Source organism: Lepidochelys kempii, chromosome 3 (assembly GCF_965140285.1).
Source record: "Lepidochelys kempii isolate rLepKem1 chromosome 3, rLepKem1.hap1, whole genome shotgun sequence".
Classification (NCBI taxonomy): Eukaryota; Metazoa; Chordata; order Testudines; family Cheloniidae; genus Lepidochelys; species Lepidochelys kempii.
The window spans coordinates 121,121,765-121,143,490 of record NC_136382.1 but is presented as its reverse complement, the minus strand read 5'-3'; the positions used below and the strand labels follow the sequence as shown (position 1 = coordinate 121,143,490).

At 43.4% G+C, this 21,726-nt stretch overlaps 1 protein-coding gene across 5 annotated transcripts in view; it reads right to left on the bottom strand.

Moving 5' to 3' along the window:
- The window catches only part of TMEM181 (transmembrane protein 181), a 59,722-nt gene that overhangs the window by 16,236 nt on the left and 21,760 nt on the right, over positions 1–21,726 (bottom strand). For all 5 annotated transcript variants that reach the window (XM_073337800.2, XM_073337801.2, XM_073337804.2 and 2 more), the window contains 7 exons: positions 18,102–18,154; positions 15,198–15,288; positions 14,468–14,589; positions 8,340–8,459; positions 2,268–2,348; positions 1,184–1,283; positions 499–629 (listed from right to left, as the gene is read on the bottom strand). In XM_073337800.2, the coding sequence (XP_073193901.1) occupies positions 499–629; positions 1,184–1,283; positions 2,268–2,348; positions 8,340–8,459; positions 14,468–14,589; positions 15,198–15,288; positions 18,102–18,154 (698 nt within the window). The remainder of the gene's footprint in view (positions 1–498; positions 630–1,183; positions 1,284–2,267; positions 2,349–8,339; positions 8,460–14,467; positions 14,590–15,197; positions 15,289–18,101; positions 18,155–21,726) is intronic.

The window sequence follows — 21,726 nt, the reverse complement described above, 5'->3', positions numbered from 1 at the left end:
TACGCCGGTTCCTGAGATCTCCCTGACACAGTTTAAGAAAGGCAACAAGCTGGTCCTTGATATCAAAAAGGTGAAGAAACACTGCTCTATAACAGAGCCCTGTCTCTTCCCTAGCACAAGGGACAAAGCACACAAATGGCTAACCACAAATCACATATTCAAGTCATAATACAAACAGTACAACACTATATCAGGCTTTCACAGCAGCTTTGTCACCCTGCAAATCCATTAAACAATGAGCTAGAATATATAAAACAGCTGATCTGAAATTAAATGGAAGAATGAGTTTAGTATATGGGACAGAATAAAAAGTCACATTACACTGTGTATTAGAATGAGCTTCATGAACACTTTCATATTAGGCATGATTTCATTTTGTTAACAGCTTGGAAAAAGTGTAGCACATAAATCAGGGAGAAAAATTAAAACTACATAATGCAAAACAGAGGTAATGTTAATATCTCTGCAGCAAGTACTGAGTAACTGTCCTCTCCTTACCTGCACTCGGATCCCGTGGTAGACACAGAGCCAGAACAGCAGCAATGCACACAGAAACACTGACTGAAAGAGATCATCAAGCAAGCCGGGAAACCAACTGTTCACCAAAAATGAGAGGGGGAAAAATGGATCTGTAACCGAATGGAAGAAAAAATTATAGAATTTTCTTTTCTTCTTCAATTTTACCCATTATCAAAGGGGGAGAAAACCCCCAAACAGTCTTCAGAGAACAAGCAAGCAAATTTTTCAAAATCTTAGCAAGTAAGTGGCACTGCAGTTGGTTAAATCTGAAAGTTCATAACAAATACAAGGCACCTCCAAGAGGTACTCCTCTCTGTGCTAAGCAATCACTAAGATTTTCCCCAAGATTTCCAGTAGAGTTCATGTTTTGTTAGCCCTTTAGTTAGAGGGCACCTACTACACAACTGTTTCTTGCTGGTTGCCTACAGTCAGGTCTCAGTGTAGTTCTAGTGTTAAAGTTCCTGAGGACATGTAACACGGCTGCTGCTGCCTGAGCAGTCCCTCATTGCCAGAGTCCCCTTTGCAGCAAGCCCCCTCTGTTCTCTCTTGTCAGGACCACTTACACTTACTCAATTCTTATAAACAATCACATATTTTAAAGGGGCCAAGCTGATTGTAAGAGAACCCTACAAAAATGGCATAATATATATATACACACAAATACCATTGTAAAGCAGCAACAGGGGAAGGAGGATGGACATCCATTTCTGTTCAATTCCCCAGTCCCTCATGGAAAACTTCCGGAGGGAATGTGCAAACAGACACTGCAAAAAAACCAAAAATGTTATTGGCAACTGCCAGTTACTATATTACATACATCAGGCTTCATCTATCTTGTCCTTCCGAGCCTCAGCAGAGCTAACAGAGACTGTAATGCACTAACAATGTCACTCAAAAGGAAGTGTGCTCTGTTGAGCAGATTTTATCACTGGGAGTCAGGTCTCCAAGGTTCTATTTCTCATTCTGATATGTTGTGTGACCTTGAGCAAGTCACTTAACCTCTGGGACAACCGGAAATGGAAACCAGCTGCTACTGCACAAATCAGCATAATTTGTGTGATGCTGCCAACTTACTGTTTGATATTACTATATATACACACACACTATAACAACATACCGATATCTGCCTAAACTAGCCAACAAAATTCACTGACAGGTCAGGTCATATACCACATTCATTGTTAAAAGTTGTGTGTACACGCGCACATGCATGTGTATTTTATATATATATATACACACACACACTCATATACATTATTCTAGAAAGTGTGTAGCAGCACCCACTACATTCAAAATTACATTAGGACTTTTATTCTAACCCAGTGTTTTCATTCATTAAGTCAGAAATTTTTCACTCCAGTTTTTCAGAAATATTTCATTACTTGGTCTCAGCCTCAAAGTGAATTTTTTCTTGAAAGTATGAGCAAAATTCTTTCAACCATTTTGAGTTGTACAAAGTATATGATTTTCCCTATTTGCAATGCTTCCCCCACCCAATCCAAAAAACACTCAAACACGGCTGAACTTGAAAATTTAGGTTGAACTAAACCCTTCCATTGTTTGCACAAACTTTAAAGCACAAACTGAATTATAAGTACTTTTAAAAATGGTTTTGCACATGCACAGTAGGAAGCTTTGCCAATGTTGAGAGCTATGATACCAAACACAGGACTGTGTAGCAGTTGAATTGGCCACCTGCACACCTATCCCCAGCCCTCCAAAAAAGGTAAGTAAGAGACTGTACTCACAGTGACCATGAAAGTAAGAACTACAAAGACAAATCGGAACCAGATTTCCACTTGTGAAAAAGATGGGTTATAGGTTTTCCACTACAAGATAATAAAAGATAAATTGGTATGTTAAGAGGAAGCTGATAGAATTTGCATGACATAAAAAATTACTAGTACTTGCAGACACAATATTGCATAAAAGTCTCTACAGATGAACACACTGGCTTTCTCAGGTTTAATGGCCAAGCCATTTCAAATTCCACTGCACCACCTTAGAAAGATTAAGGCTAATTCATGTCTTGCCACCTCCTCCAACCTCGATATTGTTATGAAAATTTCAATAAATTAAAACAGAGCTAAAGCAGCCTACTGTTCCTCATGCTTAATACGAAGTTACAGGATAAAGAAGAAGCACGGTACATTCTCAAAGTGCCATCATACATGCCAAACCACAAAACTAAGGCAAAAAAGAGGATGAAACCAACATAGGTTAACTTCCCTTTGTTTAAGACTTTACAGTAAATTCATCGATTGACTCAGTCCACTGCAAGCTTCTTTATTTTTTGAAGACCATGCATGTTCGTAGCTGACTAAACTTGCTAAATTAAGAGATTAATGATCGCTAATTAGCTCATTTATTTCTCCATCTGGTTTTTGCCTCAGGAAAAAGGAAAGCAAGTTCTAAAAATGTGCAACTAACTTAATTTCCTCCCCCATAACACATTTTATGGATAAAATGAAAAGGAGTACTTGTGGCACCTTAGAGACTGACAGATTTATTTGAGCATAAGCTTTCGTGAGCTACAGCATCCGATGAAGCGAACTGTAGCTCATGAAAGCTTATGCGCTACAGTTCACTTCATCGGATGCTGTAGCTCACGAAAGCTTATGCTCAAATAAATCTGTCAGTCTCTAAGGTGCCACAAGTACTCCATTTCTTTTTGCGGATACAGACTAACACGGCTGCTATTCTGAAACCTGTCATTATGGATAAAATGTAGCTTATATAAACTTTTACAAAGGATAAGGGTTTAAGTTATTCTGTGGTCCACATATTAGACTTTAAAGGAGACTTGGAAAATGGTTATAAAAATGTACAAGCCCAGGCACAAAAATCTACTCGCCAACACTCTCTGGCCCCTTGCGTGACTTTGGGCAAGTCACTTCACCTCTCTGTCACTGGTTTCCCTCTTTGTCAGTCTTGTCTATTTAGACTGCAAGCTCTTTAGATCAGGTATCATTTATTTTGCACTACATGTACAGAGCCCCACTATGTTACACACTGTGCAATCTCAGCTGGGGATACTAGGCACTAAATGTAATATAAACAATACAAGAGCATAGGGAAGACAAATAAAATGTGAATTTATTTGCCCTGGGAAAGCAGAGTTTTGCAAGGCTGCCTTAAAGGTCATGTGCAAAGCAAGATGATAAACTCTATCGCTTCACTAATGTGCTGAATACTCTCTACTTACCCAGCAAAGAGGTGCATTCAGTGTATAAAGAACTAAAAACTAACGCTTTCCCTTTTCATTTTAGGTCCCTGCATGCTAGCAGCTGTGACACACACACACACACACACACACACACAATGCTATACGCTGGAATACCACAGCGCAGCGACCACTGCTAGAACATACACCCAGACCACAGCAGCACAGGCAGGGTCAACCTCTAAATTGCTTTTTGTATATTGGCTTTGGAGTCACTCAGCACAAACTGGTGAAGTCCTGTAAACATTTTGTTTTGCAAGTCACCTTTATACGCTATGGTTTACACTCAGCATATTTCTTCAGGGAAGAATGATACTAGGCACTAAATGTAATATAAACAATACAATGAAATGAAAATCTGCCAAGAATGACCTTGAGCGGATCACTGCGGACTATGTGGCTCTAGGAAGAAGGATAAAGGAGTTGGAGGCGCAAGTGGTGTTCTCATCCATCCTCCCCGTGGAAGGAAAAGGCCTAGGTAGGGACGGTCGAATCGTGGAAGTCAACGAATGGCTACGCAGGTGGTGTCGGAGAGAAGGCTTTGGATTCTTTGACCATGGGATGGTGTTCCATGAAGAAGGAGTGCTGGGCAGAGATGGGCTCCATCTTACAAAGAGAGGGAAGAGCATCTTTGCCAGCAGGCTGGCTAATCTAGTGAGGAGGGCTTTAAACTAGGTTCACCGGGGGAAGGAGACCAAAGCCCTGAGGTAAGTGGGAAAGCGGGATACCGGGAGGAAGCACAGGCAGGAATGTCTGTGAGGGGAGGGCTCCTGCCTCATACTGGGAATGAGGGGCGATCAACAGGTTATCTCAAGTGCTTATATACAAATGCACAAAGCCTTGGAAACAAGCAGGGAGAACTGGAGGTCCTGGTGATGTCAAGGAACTATGACGTGATCGGAATAACAGAGACTTGGTGGGATAACTCACATGACTGGAGTACTGTCATGGATGGTTATAAACTGTTCAGGAAGGACAGGCAGGGCAGAAAAGGTGGGGGAGTAGCACTGTATGTAAGGGAGCAGTATGACTGCTCAGAGCTCCGGTACGAAACTGCAGAAAAACCTGAGTGTCTCTGGATTAAGTTTAGAAGTGTGTACAACAAGAGTGATGTAGTGGTGGGAGTCTGCTATAGACCACCGGACCAGGGGGATGAGGTAGATGAGGCTTTCTTCCGGCAGCTCACGGAAGCTACTAGATCGCATGCCCTGATTCTCATGGGTGACTTTAATTTTCCTGATATCTGCTGGGAGAGCAATACAGCGGTGCATAGACAATCCAGGAAGTTTTTGGAAAGCGTAGGGGACAATTTCCTGGTGCAAGTGCTAGAGGAGCCAACTAGGGGGGGGGGCGCTTTTCTTGACCTGAGCCAACTAGGGGGGGGGGGGGCGCTTTTCTTGACCTGCTGCTCACAAACCGGGTAGAATTAGTGGGGGAAGCAAAAGTGGATGGGAATCTGGGAGGCAGTGACCATGAGTTGGTTGAGTTCAGGATCCTGACGCAGGGAAGAAAGGTAAGCAGCAGGATACGGACCCTGGACTTCAGGAAAGCAGACTTCGACTCCCTCAGGGAACGGATGGCCAGGATCCCCTGGGGGACTAATTTGAAGGGGAAAGGAGTCCAGGAGAGCTGGCTGTATTTCAAGGAATCCCTGTTGAGGTTACAGGGACAAACCATCCCAATGAGTCGAAAGAATAGTAAATATGGCAGGCGACCAGCTTGGCTTAATGGTGAAATCCTAGCGGAACTTAAACATAAAAAAGAAGCTTACAAGAAGTGGAAGGTTGGACATATGACCAGGGAAGAGTATAAAAATATTGCTCGGGCATGTAGGAATGATATCAGGAGGGCCAAATCGCACCTGGAGCTGCAGCTAGCCAGAGATGTTAAGAGTAACAAGAAGGGTTTCTTCAGGTATGTTGGCAACAAGAAGAAAGCCAAGGAAAGTGTGGGCCCCTTACTGAATGAGGGAGGCAACCTAGTGACAGAGGATGTGGAAAAAGCTAATGTACTCAATGCTTTTTTTGCCTCTGTTTTCACTAACAAGGCAGCTCCCAGACTGCTGCGCTGGGCATCACAAAATGGGGAAGAGATGGCCAGCCCTCTGTGGAGATAGAGGTGGTTAGGGACTATTTAGAAAAGCTGGACGTGCACAAGTCCATGGGGCCGGACGAGTTGCATCCGAGAGTGCTGAAGGAATTGGCGGCTGTGATTGCAGAGCCATTGGCCATTATCTTTGAAAACTCATGGCGAACCGGGGAAGTCCCGGATGACTGGAAAAAGGCTAATGTAGTGCCAATCTTTAAAAAAAGGGAAGAAGGAGGATCCTGGGAACTACAGGCCAGTCAGCCTCACCTCAGTCCCTGGAAAAATCATGGAGCAGGTCCTCAAAGAATCAATCCTGAAGCACTTGCATGAGAGGAAAGTGATCAGGAACAGCCAGCATGGATTCACCAAGGGAAGGTCATGCCTGACTAATCTAATCGCCTTTTATGATGAGATTACTGGTTCTGTGGATGAAGGGAAAGCAGTGGATGTATTGTTTTTTGACTTTAGCAAAGCTTTTGACACGGTCTCCCACAGTATTCTTGTCAGCAAGTTAAGGAAGTATGGGCTGGATGAATGCACTATAAGGTGGGTAGAAAGCTGGCTAGATTGTCGGGCTCAACGGGTAGTGATCAATGGCTCCATGTCTAGTTGGCAGCCGGTATCAAGTGGAGTGCCCCAAGGGTCGGTCCTGGGGCCGGTTTTGTTCAATATCTTCATAAATGATCTGGAGGATGGTGTGGATTGCACTCTCAGCAAATTTGCGGATGATACTAAACTGGGAAGAGTGGTAGATATGCTGGAGGGGAGGGATAGGATACAGAAGGACCTAGACAAATTGGAGGATTGGGCCAAAAGAAATCTGATGAGGTTCAATAAGGATAAGTGCAGGGTCCTGCACTTAGGACGGAAGAACCCAATGCACAGCTACAGACTAGGGACCGAATGGCTAGGCAGCAGTTCTGTGGAAAAGGACCTAGGGGTGACAGTGGACGAGAAGCTGGATATGAGTCAGCAGTGTGCCCTTGTTGCCAAGAAGGCCAATGGCATTTTGGGATGTATAAGTAGGGGCATAGCGAGCAGATCGAGGGACATGATCGTTCCCCTCTATTCGACATTGGTGAGGCCTCATCTGGAGTACTGTGTCCAGTTTTGGGCCCCACACTACAAGAAGGATGTGGATAAATTGGAGAGAGTCCAGCGAAGGGCAACAAAAATGATTAGGGGTCTGGAACACATGACTTATGAGGAGAGGCTGAGGGAGCTGGGATTGTTTAGCCTGCAGAAGAGAAGAATGAGGGGGGATTTGATAGCTGCTTTCAACTACCTGAAAGGGGGTTCCAAAGAGGATGGCTCTAGACTGTTCTCAATGGTAGAAGAGGACAGGACAAGGAGTAATGGTCTCAAGTTGCAGTGGGGGAGGTTTAGATTGGATATTAGGAAAAACTTTTTCACTAGGAGGGTGGTGAAACACTGGAATGCGTTACCTAGGGAGGTGGTAGAATCTCCTTCCTTCGAGGTTTTTAAGGTCAGGCTTGATAAAGCCCTGGCTGGGATGATTTAACTGGGAATTGGTTCTGCTTCGAGCAGGGGGTTGGACTAGATGACCTTCTGGGGTCCCTTCCAACCCTGATATTCTATGATTCTATGAATGTCTCTGCTTGTCTTGAGTACATTTTTCCCTTTCTGCCCAACACTGTGTGTGCAAAAACACCCAAACAAAAACAAAAAAAACAACCCAATCAAGAGAGTTTCCTATAATGATAATTTTCTAACCCCATATGCTTTTGGAAAGTCTGGAGAAATCCTGCTAACCTCAATACACCTACCATAACAGTTGTAAAAGGCCAGTATATATTTGGGGATGTAAGATTTGAATTCACATATTAACCTATCTAAATGAGACATTTCTTGTGCGCTCAGATTCTAAGACTGCACTCAGTTGAACATGGGAATGACAGAAATGCTATTTTTGGATTGCCTATTTGTATGATCATAGCCAGGAGGCTTTTCCATTTTACAGTTATTTCTTAGCAGTGCTTGAGTTCAGAGCTGTAAGAACAAGACAAGGGTTTCACATATGCATTCAAGTTCTTTTCAATGGTGTGCTTTGTAAGAAAATATAGAATGGCTTTCTGAACAGGCTTTCCTTATCCACACTAATCCGAACTGTACTAGCTGTAATCATGTTTGAACAGCTGTTGCTAGCTGGGTCTTAGTATGGCTTTCTGAGTGCTGATAAAGATTTCTTTTCTGGAGAACAGCACTACAGACTACTGCTCTAGGTAAGCACAAGTTCATAACAGTTCTGACAGAAGAGTCCTTCTCCAGAGTAATCAGAGAAATAGTGCTAGAACCTCGACAATGGCAAATAAAGTATGTTTACAATCTCAGTGAGGATAGGGCCTTAGCCTCCACACTTTTTCTGTGCAAGTGTTTCACCTTCAAAAGAGAAATGACGTACATTTTACTATGGTTAAAGTCGCCTTCTGCAACAATAATTAAAACTGAAGATTTTTTTTTTTTTGCTAGCATGATACTGTTCACTTACTGTGAAATTCACATTCTTGATGGGGTACATCAGCTTATTCAGATCCTCAAAACCAACAATGACTTCGTACTGAGTGTAAGTCAGGTAGCCAAGGTGAACCACAATGATTTCGGCACATTTCTATGAAAACACACAGTAGAGTCAGAATACCTCATAAGAGCTTTATGCTGTAATTTATATTTAAGGGCTTACACCTCAATAGGATTCAATTACAAAAAAACGACTAACATAGTAAAGTTATAATGGAAAAACAAATAAGGAGATCTGAGAGAGATTCCAAAGAAACTTATTTAAGGCACTCAGACAAAGTAAAAGCTCAGTGGGTGTCAACTGCCCATCAGCCAAAATACAGCTTTATTTCTCAGTAGAAACGGATCCAAGTGTAAGGTCTCCTGATACCACTGATTTTTTTTTTAAAAGATGACCTGCAAAAGACAAAAAGGGGTCTTTTTTTTCTTTGATGTATGAATAAAACTTGAAAGCTTTCTTTAAGAAGTGGCTGTTTTTTTAAAATGTCTTATAAATTTCTGATCTTTGATGTCTTCTGTTGTGTTTTCTTTCACTTTGAGATAGTTACAGATTAAAAGCACTAAAAGACTGTCTGGCTCTGAGGTGGTATGAGGTTCTGCCGAGGACACCAAAGCAAAGGATTGGAGAGCTTTATACAGACATTTTAAAAAATGTTAATGTGGGTCCCTTCTTAACCCACATTAATATACAGTACAAGGAAATCACATCCTCCAGAGCCAACTAAAAATGTACAGAACCACCAACAGTGTTTTTTGGGGGGGTAGAGGGGTCCTCAAACAAGTGACAGTTTTAGATTTGTCTGTGTGCTATTCTTTCTTTCAGTGTCAGAGAGCTAAGGAGAACATCAGAAAAATTCTAACCTTTCCAAAGAAGGTAAGCACTCAGTGAAGGATATTTATATGCCTTTGTACCTATGAAACCAAAAACTGTAAACATATGAGCAATTAAATGCTCCAACAACTCAGCAGCAGCAGAAGTGCTCTAGGCTGTCTTTGCTCAATCCACTGTTTCCCCAGATTATCCAGCAGATTAGTTCGCCATGCTGTGGTAATTTTCAAGTAATTGCCCAATTTATCATCTATACCTAGGGCCCTACCAAATTCACGGTTCATTTTGGTCAATTTCATGGTCAGAGGAATTTAAAAACCATAAATTTCATTATTTTGCCTATTTGAATCTGAATTTTCAGAGTGTTGTAATTGTAGGAGTCCTGACCCAAAAAGGAGTTGTGCGGGAGTCGCAAGGTTATCGCAAGGTTATTGTGTGTGTGTGTGTGGGGGGGGGGTTGCGGTACTGCTACCCTTACCTCTCCGCTGCTGCTGGCGGTGGCGCTGCCTTCAGAACTGGGCAGCTGGAGACTGGCGGCTGCTGGCCAAAAGCCCAGCTCTGAAGACAGAGCTACCGCCAGCAGCAGCACAGTAGTAAGGATGGCATGACATGGTATTGCCACCCTTACTTCTACACTGCTCCTGGCACGGTGCTTCCTTCAGAGCTGGGCAGCCAGAGATGGGTGGCTGTTGGCCAGGTGCCTAGCTCTGAAGGCAGCATAGAAGTAAGGGTGGCAATACTGCAACCTCTCTAAAATAACCTGGTAAGCCCCCTGCAACTCCTTTCTGGGTCAGGACCCCCAGTTTGAGAAATGCTGGTCTCCCCCATGAAATCTGTATAGTATAAGAACGGCCATACTGGGTCAGACCAAAGGTCCATCTAGCCCAGTATCCTGCCTTCTGACAGTGGCTAATGCCGGGTGGCCCCAGAGGGAATGAACAGAACAGGTAATCAAGTGATTCATCCCGTCGCCCATTCCCAGCTTCTGGCAAACACAGGCTAGTGACAACATCCCTGTCCATCCTGGCTAATAGCCATTGATGGACCTATCCTCCATGAACTTATTTAGTTCTTTTTCAAACCCTGTTATAGTCTTGGCCTTCACGACATCCTCTGGCAAGGAGTTCCACAGGCTGACTGTGTGTTGTGTGAAAAAATACTTCCTTTTGTTTGTTTTTAACCTGCTGCCTATTAATTTCATTTGGTGATCTCTAGTTCTTGTGTTATGAGAAGGAGCAAATAACACTTCCTTGTTCACTTTCTCCACACCAATCATGATTTTATACACCGCTATCGTATCCTCCTTTAGTCATTTCTTTTCCAAGCTGAAAAGTCACAGTCTTATTAATCTCTCCTCATATGGCAGCCGTTCCATACCTATAATAATTTTTGTTGCCCTTTTCTGAACCTTTTCCAATTCCAAGATATCTTTTTTGAGATAGGGCGACCACATCTGTATGCAGTATTCAAGATGTGGGCATACCATGGATTTATATAGAGGCAATATAATACTTTGTGTCTTACTATTTATCCCTTTCTTAATGATTCCCAACATTCTGTTCGCTTTTTTGACTGCCGCTGCACACCTAGTGGATATTTTCAGAGAACTATCCACAATGACTCCAAGATCTCTTTGAGTGGTAACAGCTAATTTAGACCCCATCATTTTATAGGTATAGTTGGGATTGCTTTCGAAGGTGCATTACTTTGCATTTTCAACATTGAATTTCATCTGCCATTTTGTTGCCCAGTCACCCAGTTTTGAGAGATTCTTTTGTAGCTCTTTGCAGTCTGCCTGGGATTTAACTATCTTGAGCAATTTTGTATCATCTGAAAATTTTGCCACCTCACTGTTTACCCCTTTTTCCAGATCATTTATGAATATATTGAATAGAACTGGGCCCGCAGTACAGACCCCTGGGGGACACCACTATTTACCTCTCTCCATTCTGAAAACTGACCATTTATTCCTCCCCTTTGTTTCCTATCTTTTAACGAGTTATCAATCCAAGCAGGACCTTCCCTCTTATCTCATGACAGCTTACTTTGCTGAAGAGCCTTTGATGAGTGACCTTGTCAAAGGCTTTCTGAAAATCTAAGTACACTGTATCCACTGGATCCCCCTTATCCACATGCTTGTCGACCCCCTCAAAGAATTCTAGTAGATTGGTGAGGCATGATTTCCCTTTACAAAAACCATGTTGACTCTTCCCCAACAAATTATGTTCATCTATGTGTCTGACAATTTTGTTCTTTACTATGATTTCAACCAGTTTGCCTGGTACTGAAGTCAGGTTTACTGGCCTGTAATTGCTGGGATCACTTCTGGAGCCCTTTTTAAAAATTGGTGTCACATTAGTTATCCTCCAGTCATTTGGTACAGATGCTGATTTAAATGATAGGTTACAGACTACAGTTAGTAATTCTGCAATTTCACATTTGAGTTCCTTCAGAACTCTTGGGTGAATACCATCTGGTCCTGGTGACTTATTACTGTTTAGTTTACCAATTTCTTCCAAAACTTCCTCTAAGCACACCTCAATGACAGCTCCACAGATTTGTCACCTAAAAAATAGGTTAAGTGCACACAAAAGACCAGATTTCATGGTGGGATACCAGATTTCACAGTCCGTGATCCGTTTTTCATGACCGTGAATTTGGTAGGGCCCTATCTATACCTAGTAAGAAAGGGACATGGCTTATGTTCTTAAGTCTGCCCATTTTTAAGCAGTCTCCATTTCAACCAACAAGACTGCAGTACAAATACACCTTTGCACCCTGCTCAAGTTTCTAACTCCAACAGCTGTGACATTTCAGTGGCTATCTCCCAGAACAGTGCTGGGAACTGGAAGAATGCAGGGGAAGAGATACACTCTGGTACTTCAATTCCTTTCACAACTAGAAATGGAAGTCTAGGTAGAAAGAAACTAACTTCCAGACACTGGTCAGGTGAATGACATTTATCTTTTCCACTGGTTCTGACTAGTCATCCAGAGTTCAATGTTACTCAGGTAAGATCCAAAGTTAATCTAACTTTCAACATGTATATAGTATAGACACTCTACTGGTTTTTGGAAGAGACTACTCTTGAAAGAGTGAGGGTAATAAATCTTTGGAACAATTTTTACCAAGGGTTGTGGAAGATTCTCTATCACTGGCAATTTTTAAATCAAGATGGGATGTTCTTCTAAAAGATCTGCTCTAGTTTAAGCAGGAATTATTTCAGGGAAGTTCTAGTGCCTGTGTTCTGCAGGTCAGACTAGATGATCACAGTTGTCCCTTCTAGCCACAGAATCTATGGAAAGATGCCAGACTGTCCTCCAGTCTCTGTTGCTGTCAAAGTGAGTCAACAGAATCAAGAGAAACAGAAGATGCACAATACTGTTGTGATAATGCATGACACTTTCACAAGCACTTAAATGACTAGGAGCCTAAGACCCAATGAATGTAAATAGGATTTGGGTTCCTAAGTCATTTAGGCACTTTTGAACATTTTACCTAATCTTTTTATTATTTTCTTTTTTACATCTTTTAGAGGGGAACACAAGCCAGAAAACTAGAAGCAGCATCTAGACTGACTTAAGACATTCAAACCGTTCAGAATGCCCATGTGTAAGTGAGACAAAGTGACTAAGCAGAGACAGAACATCTCTTAACATACTCAAGTTACAAATATTTGAAATATTTCACTAAGACTGTCATAAATATAAAGGGAAGGTTAACCACCTTTCTGTATATAGTGCTATAAAATCCCTCCGGCCAGAGGCAAAACCCTTTCACCTGTAAAGAGTTAAGAAGCTAAGGTAACCTCGCTGGCACCTGACCCAAAGTGACCAATGAGGGGACAAGGTACTTTCAAATCTGGAGGGAGGGGGGACAAATGGTTTTGTCTGTCTCTGTGATACCTTTGCCGGAAACAGATCAAGGATGCAAGTTCTCCAACTTCTGTAAAGTTAGTAAGTAATCTAGCTAGAAAATGCGTTAGGTTTTCTTTGTTTAATGGAGTTGCAGGGGGTGGGGTGGGGTGTCACAAGGTTATTTTAGGAGGGAGGCGCGATATTGCCACCATTACTTCTGCGCTGCCTTCAGATCCGGTGGCCGGAGAGCAGCAACTGATGGCCGGGAACCCAGCTCTGAAGGCAGCGCCCCAACAGCACCAGGGCAGAAGTAAGGAAGGCTTGGTATGGTACTGCCACCCTTACTTCTGCGCTGCTGCCTTTAGAGCTGGGCGGCTGGAGAGTGGCGTCTGCTGACTGAGGACCCAGCTCTGCAGGCAGCGGCACAGAAGTAAGGTTGGCAATACCATACCAAGCCTTCCTTACTTCTGTGCTGCTGCTGGCAATGGCCTTCAGAGCTGGGCTCCCAGCCAGCAGCCGCCGCTCTCCTGCTGTCCAGCTCTGAAGGCAGCACCACCACCAGCAGCAGCGCAGAAGTAAGGGTAGCAGTACCACAACCCACTCTACAATAACCTTGAGACCTCCCCCCCAGCCAACTCCTTTTTGGGTCAGGACCCCTACAATTACAACACCATGAAATTTCAGGTTTAAATAGCTGAAATCATGAAATTTACGATTTTTAAAATCCTATGACCATGAAATTGACCAAAATGGATGGTGAATTTGGTAGGGCCCTAATAATGATATATGGTCCTCACTATGTAATTAAGATCTTTCTTCTAAAGAAAGTCTCACTCATGAGGTGCTATAGTTTAACTTAGAGCCATCAAACTAACTCAAATCTTAGATGCTGGAGAAAAGGGATGCTAGAACTTAAAAACCTTAAATGAATACACTTAAATAATGTTTTGTCTCAGACTCAAGGCAGTGACTATATTACAGCATTCTGATTCTTCCATTTAGGATCTGTTCACATTAATACTAAAACAGTGCTAGCAGCAACTGCGTTTAAGCTAGTTGTAACTAGCTGAGTTTTACCATTTTCCCAGTGTGGAGGGGATTTTTTTTTTCCTGTAATTCAGTTCCATTCATGCGATTGACAACCTGAAAAGTAGTCTATACTCTGGTTTGGTTACTATGGATCTCAAAAGAAGTCATGCCACACAGCTGGACGAAGCCATTTTACAACCTTGCTAGCAAAATCCAAGAAACACAGTATTACTAGCACAACTTCAAGCATAATGTAGACAAACTCTTACTGCAGGTTTTCCCCTGTGGCCTCCTTATCAGATACTCTCCCCACATCTACCACGCACGAGTAGTTTCAGAAGAATAAACTTTACAATCAGTGTTGTTTCAAAAAAAAATACTTACTTGTGCACAGTTCAGTATTCTCGTCCGATTATAAACTTGGTTATTAATAAATGATGAGCTTCCATTTTCTTCTACACCACGTATTTTAACTGTCATAGTAACATTTGTTTTGAAGCTGGACTCTGTAATTAAAGAGAAAAATATTAGGCTGTTGTCCAAAACAAATGCAGAAATGAAATCTCAAATAGAGTTACTACATGTACCAATACTCCCAGCTCACTGAAACTGATCCAGTTATGCTTTGTTACAGTAGAGAGGAAAAATCCTGCATTTCTGACTTGGGCAAGAATTCCCATTAAAGTCAGTGTGGTATTCAGTGCACTTAGCAATACCTGATAATGTGATTTGAGAATCTGAGTGTTAATCTAGGGTCAATATCTTGTAACATCAACTAGTCTAATCCCAAAAGAGGAAGCTAGAGAGAGAGAGAGAGAGACAGACAGACACATTACTGCTTTAGCAAAAAGTATAAAAAACAAACAACTTTGAAATGTCCCTGCAGCCATTCCCTTACTTTCTTAGCTAATAAGTCAAGTTCTGCATATTTATTGTGATGGGTGGGTTTTTTCCATGCATTTTGGATCCAGGTAAAACTACATGAGAATATACATGACAGCTAAGTGAAATACAGGTCAACTACTGTAACCGTAATTGACTTGTTATACCTACTGTAATAAAATTCCAGGATAACATCAGTTTTCTGAAATAATAAATTGGACAAGGTGCTTACCGTTAGGCTGATCCAGCTGAATCACACATGTCAGCCACAGCTGCTGATTGTAAGTAGACAACGGTTTTGAATTTAATTTAAATGGCCTCATCTGGAAGAAAACAAGAAGGATTTGAGATAATTCACGTTCATCCTACTGCACTAGCCATTTGGACATGCAACGAATAAATACTTCTGTTACCATTCTACACTTCTGACAGAAAAGCATGTTTTTCTTTTAATCCATTAAATGATCAGTTCTTGGTACAGTGCTGGTGGTGTGAACACCACCCTCGAATACATTTCATTTTATCAGCACACAGAGTTTGTGTAGCTTTTGAATTAAGAAGAGACAAAAGTATTTAAAGAAAATAAAAGCAGCAGCAAACAGTTAAACAAAGAAATACAGAGCCAGAAGAGTACCCAGAAGTCACCTACTACAGGACAGGCCCAACAAAGAAAATAACAGAATGCCATCACCTTCAGCCCCCAACTAAAACCTCTCCAACGCATCATCAAGGATCTACAAACTATCCTGAAGGACGACCCATCACTCTCACAGATCTTGGGAGACAGGCCAGTCCTTGCTTACAGACCTGAAGCAAATACTCACCAGCAACCACACAACAGAACCACTAACTCAGGAACCTATCCTTGCAACAAAGCCCGTTGCCAACTGTGTCCACATATTTATTCAGGGGACACCATCATAGGGCCTAATCACATCAGCCACACTATCAGAGGCTCGTTCACCTGCACATCTACCAATGTGATATATGCCATCATGTGCCAGCAATGCCCCTCTGCCATGTACATTGGTCAAACTGGACAGTCTCTACGTAAAAGAATCAATGGACACAAATCAGATGTTAAGAATTATAACATTCAAAAACCAGTCAGAGAACACTTCAATCTCTTTGGTCACTCGATTACAGACCTAAAAGTTGCAATTCTTCAACAAAAAAACTTCAAAAACAGACTCTAGCGAGAGACTGCTGAATTGGAATTAATTTGCAAACTGGATACCATTAACTTAGGCTTGAATAAAGACTGGGAGTGGATGGGTCATTACACAACGTAAAACGATTTCCCCATGTTTATTCCCCCCCACACACACCATTCCTCAGATGTTCTTGTCAACTGCTGGAAATGGCCCACCTTGATTATCACTACAAAAGGTCCCCGTCCCACACTGTCCTGCTTAATAGCTCACCTTAAGTGATCACTCTGGTTACAGTGTGTATGGTAACACCCATTGTTTCATGTTCTCTATGTATATAAATCTCCCCACTGTATTTTCCACTGAATGCATCCAATGAAGTGAGCTGTAGCTCACGAAAGCTTATGCTCAAATAAATTTGTTAGTCTCTAAGGTGCCATAAGTACTCCTTTTCTTTTTGCGAATACAGACTAACACGGCTGCTACTCTGAAACCTGTGTAAGAATGGTTTCTGTTCTCTAAAACAAATATACATAGGTGGCAAGTTAAATATAGAGAGCACAGGTAAAACATTTAGGGCTCAACAAATTGAACACACAACTTTATTATTTCAAAGCAATTTAAGTACTGTCCCAAATACCCCATCAGATTACTGCCCAAGATAAAACTGGAGTGGGTATAGAAAAAAAACAACAGCTAAGATGCAGGAAAAGTGCAGAGCCTTGAAAGGGAGGATGTGAAGGCTGCTTTTAGGAAACCAGATCTCTGGTGTTTACTTCATATCTTTCACTTACCAGTGAACAATTGCCAAGAAAAAACATTCCTTCCCGTTGACAGAATGGAAAATGGATGTGGGGGTGTTAGTCCTCGTTGAGGACATTTTAAATTCTCTGCTTTCAATTTCCCCTCCACCCCACTCCCTTACGGATGCACACTGTGGTTGTCTTTCTTGGCTAAAGAGCAATGCATGGGTTCTCAAGGGAATCCCACACTTTGGTTGGCCTCTGCCCTATTACAGGTCTCCCTAAATTACCAGCCTGGAGAAGAACTAACTGAGACTAGAAACTGATTCTGGCTACTCATGAGTAAGGCTACGTTTTAGTCACGGGTATTTTAGTAAAAGTCACGGACAGATCACAGGCCGTAAACAAAAATTCACGGCCCATGACCTGTCCATGACTTTTACTATATATCCCTGACTAAAACTTAGGGGGGGGGGGGGGAGAAGGAGCAGCTCAGGGGGACACGCGGCCCGGGGTTGGCGTGACGGGTGCTGGGCCAGGGGGCGCAGTGGGTGGGATGGCGGGTTTCATAGCTGATGCTTGGGGGGTGGGGGGGCACAGTGATTGCTGGGGGGGGGAGATACCATAGGTGTGGGGGGAGGGGGGTTGGCGGGGAAGGTTCCCTACCCAGCTCCTGAGCTCCACTTGCTGCCTCCGCTCCATCCCAAGCTCCAGTTCTGCAGCTCCCATTGGCCGGGAACCGCGGCCAAAGGGAGCTGCAGGGGCAGTGCTAGCCAGCAGAGGCAGCACATGAAGCTAGGAGCTGAGGGAGGGGAACCCCCCCCACTCCAGGTAAGCATTGCCCTGCACCCCAATCCCCAGGCCTGAGCGCCCCCACACACAAAGTCCTGCTGCTGGGGGGGGGTTGTGGGGGGAGAGCAGAGACTGCTCCAGCAGCAGCCAGTGTGCCTGGCCCAGGGGCCACCCAAGCTGCTCAGACGGCCCCCGGGTCAAGCACACCAGCCACTACAGAAGTCACGGAGATCATCGAGTATTACTCATGAGGCAGCATAAAGCACTAATCTGAGAAAATTTAGCCAGTAAATTCTGAATTCCCGTGCAAGTTGGAAAGCACAACACACAGATATACCAAAATATAATTTTTCATTTAAAATCTGACTTCTTAAGCATGTGTGTAAACTAATAAAATGCTTTTTAACAAATAAAGTCACCTGCCATGTAACAATATAATGTAGTTCTTACCTTTAAGTTATTCAATTTAGCTGTTACTGCAGTGGATTCAATTACACTAGGACCTAAATGACAGTCAAAAGGAGAGAAGACAGTACTGAAGTAAATCCATAAATACTGACATCATAGTATGATACTTCAAACTTGAATAATTATCTTTAATCTCAGGATTCAAAGCAGTTTGCAAATATCAGTTACGCAATACTCCAGTGAAGCAGGCAAATATTACACCATGTTATAGATGTGTAAACTGAGGGGCAAGTCCCTTGATAGCCATACAAGGCCACTCAACAATTAGGTAGCAGAACAGGGACTAGAAGTCAGGAGTGCCAAGTCCCAGATCCCTACTCTGCCACATGCTACAGATGCACTCAAATAAAACACTAGATATTTCCTTCCAACTAAAATTATTTCTTTTACAAGCCTATTAAAAATTCACAGCCCACCCCAACTAATAAATTGATTCTGCTATATTTGTGATTAATACATTTGTAACTATCCAATAAAGACTGGTGCTGTGGTTAATACTTGTGTCTAGAGATAGAAGCGAGGAGGCATTATTAGGGAAGAGAGATCTATTTAAGTTGCCCTACAGCATTAGAGCACCCAGTGCACCATTTGCACACCCTGGGGTTACAGTAATGATATTTTGTGGAATGAGTGCTGGATTTTGACCATCTTGGTCGGTTGAAAGGAATTACCTATGTTTGTGTCTAGGTTACATATAATTAAGGCTAAGATTTTGTCATGGTTATTTTTAGTAAAAGTCACGGACAGGTCATGGGCAATAAACAAATATTCTTGGAAGCCGTGACCTGTCTGTAGCTTTTGCTGCTGAGGCTCCATTGTTTCTCCCCACCACCGTTGTGGCTGGGAGCTGAGGGGTTCCACCTCTGGGCCCGCGGGAGCTGGAAGCTGCAGGGTAACCATATTTCCCAAAGAGAAAATAGGAAACCCCCAGCCACTCACCTGAGGCAGTCCCCCCACCCTGTGTGCGAGGCTGTCACCTGTCGCTGGAACCCTGAGGAGTCAGCTATTTTCCTTAGCTACACTTGTGCAATCCTCACTAAAGGCAATAAGGTTTGACAGCTGTAACTAAGGGCAAAATCTGAGACAACAGGGGTGCATTAGTATAAATGAGTGGTAAATTGTTTGTACTACTGAAGCTGCACAAGTTAAAGAACGCAGTTTGATTCTCAGATCTCAAGCTGAATTCACAGTTGCAGTGCTGACAGTTACACACACACAAATAGTAAGCCTCTCCTTTTGTTTGTAAACTGAGCACATTTGAGACGTAGTCATTGAGACAGGAGGTGGACCACCACACAATACCATTTTTCACAGAGCCACTTTGAGTAACACCACAGCTATGAATGGTACCCAGATTTCTAACACCCAGTCCTGTGCTTTAATCACCATACTTCCTCTTAATATGCTGTTTTTCGATCCCAAATGTTTGCTGGGATTAGCCACCTGTAATCAGCAGACCAATGCTTCTTAGCCTTGGTCTACACTAGGAGCTGAGGTCGAATTTAGCAGCGTTAAATCGATTTAACCCTGCACCCGTCCACACAACAAAGCCCTTTTTTTCGACTTAAAAGGCTCTTAAAATCGATTTCCTTACTCCACCCCCGACAAGAGGATTAGCGCTGAAATCGGCCTTGCTGGGTCGAATTTGGGGTACCGTGGACATAATTAGATGGTATTGGCCTCCGGGAGCTATCCCAGAGTGCTCCATTGTGACCGCTCTGGACAGCGCTCTCAATTCAGATGCACTGGTCAGGTAGACAGGAAAAGGCCTGCGAACTTTTGAATTTCAATTTCCTGTTTGGCCAGCGGGGCAAGCTGCAGGTGAGTGCAGAGCTCATCAGCAGAGGTGACCATGATGGAGTCCCAGAATCGCAAAAGAGCTCCAGCATGGACTGAACGGGAGGTACAGGATCTGATCGCTGTATGGGGAGAGGAATCCGTGCTATCAGAACTCCGTTCCAGTTTTCGAAATGCCAAAATATTTGTTAAAATCTCCTAGGGCATGAAGGACAGAGGGCATAACAAGGACCCGAAGAAGTGCTGCGTGAAACTTAAGGAGCTGAGGCAAGCCTACCAGAACAGCAGAGAGGCAAACGGCCGCTCCGGGTCAGAGCCCAAAACACGCCGCTTCTATGATGAGCTGCATGCCATTTTAGGGGGTTCAGCCACCACTACCCCAGCCATGTTGTTTGACTCCTTCAATGGAGATGGAGGCAACACGGAAGCAGGTTTTGGGGACAAGGAAGATGATGAGGTTGTAGATAGCTCAGAGCAAGCAAGCGGAGAAACCGGTTTTCCCGACAGCCAGGAACTGTTTCTCACCCTGGACCTGGAGCCAATACCCCCCGAACCCAACCAAGGCTGCCTCCTGGACCCGCCAAGCGGAGAAGGGACCTCTGGTTAGTGTACCTTTTAAAATACTATACATGGTTTAAAAGCAAGCAAGTTTAATGATTAATTTGCCCTGGCATTCGCAGCTCTCCTGGATGTACTCCCAAAGCCTTTCTGTCCACCATGGTAGGACACTTGACCACTCCAAGCCTGTAGCATGTACTCAGGAATCATTGTAGAACAAAGCATTGCAGTGTATGTTTGCTGGCGTTCAAACAACATCCATTCTTTATCTCTCTGTGTTATCCTCAGGAGAGTGATATCATTCATGGTCACCTTGTTGAAATAGGGTGCTTTTCTTAAGGGGACATTCAGAGGTGCCCATTCCTGTTGGGCTGTTTGCCTGTGGCTGAACAGAAATGTTCCCCGCTGTGAGCCATTGGGAGGGGGGAGGGATGAGGGGCTAGCCATGAGGTGGGGGTAGGCAAAATGCAACCTTGGAACAAAAGCACGTGCTATGTATGTAATGTCAACAGCAAGGTTTACCGTCAAAGAGCGTACCCATTGTTCTATAAAATGGGTCTTTTTAAATACCACTGTCCCTTTTTTTTTTCCTCCACCAGCTGTATGTGTTTAGAGGATCACAGGATCTTCTCCTTCCCAGAGGCTAGCGAAGATTAGAAGGCGAAAAAAAAGCACTCACGATGAAATGTTCTCTGAGCTCATGCTATCTTCCCACACTGGCAGAGCACAGACGAATGCATGGAGGCAGACAATGTCAGAGTGCAGGAAAGCACAAAATGACCGGGAGGAGAGGTGGTGGGCTGAAGAGAGGGCTGAAGCTGAAAGGTGGCGGCAGCGTGATGAGAGGAGGCAGGATTCAATGCCAAGGCTGCTGGAGGATCAAACTAATGTGCTCCAGTGTATGGTTGAGCTGCAGAAAAGGCAGCTGGAGCACAGACTGCCACTACAGCCCCTGTGTAACCAACCGCCCTCCTCCCCCAGACGCCCAAGAACATGGTGTGGGGGCCTCCGGTCACCCAGCCACTCCACCCCAGAGGATTGCCCAAGCTGGCATTCAATAAGTTTTAAAGTTTTAAACTTTTAAAGTGCTATGTGGCCTTGTCCTTCCCTCCTCCACTACCCCTCCTGGTGCTTCTCTCCTCCACCACCACTCCTGGGCTACCACCTTGGTAGTTATCCCCCTATTTGTGTGATGAATGAATAAAGAATGCATGAATGTGAAGCAACAATGACTTTATTGGCTCTGCAAGCG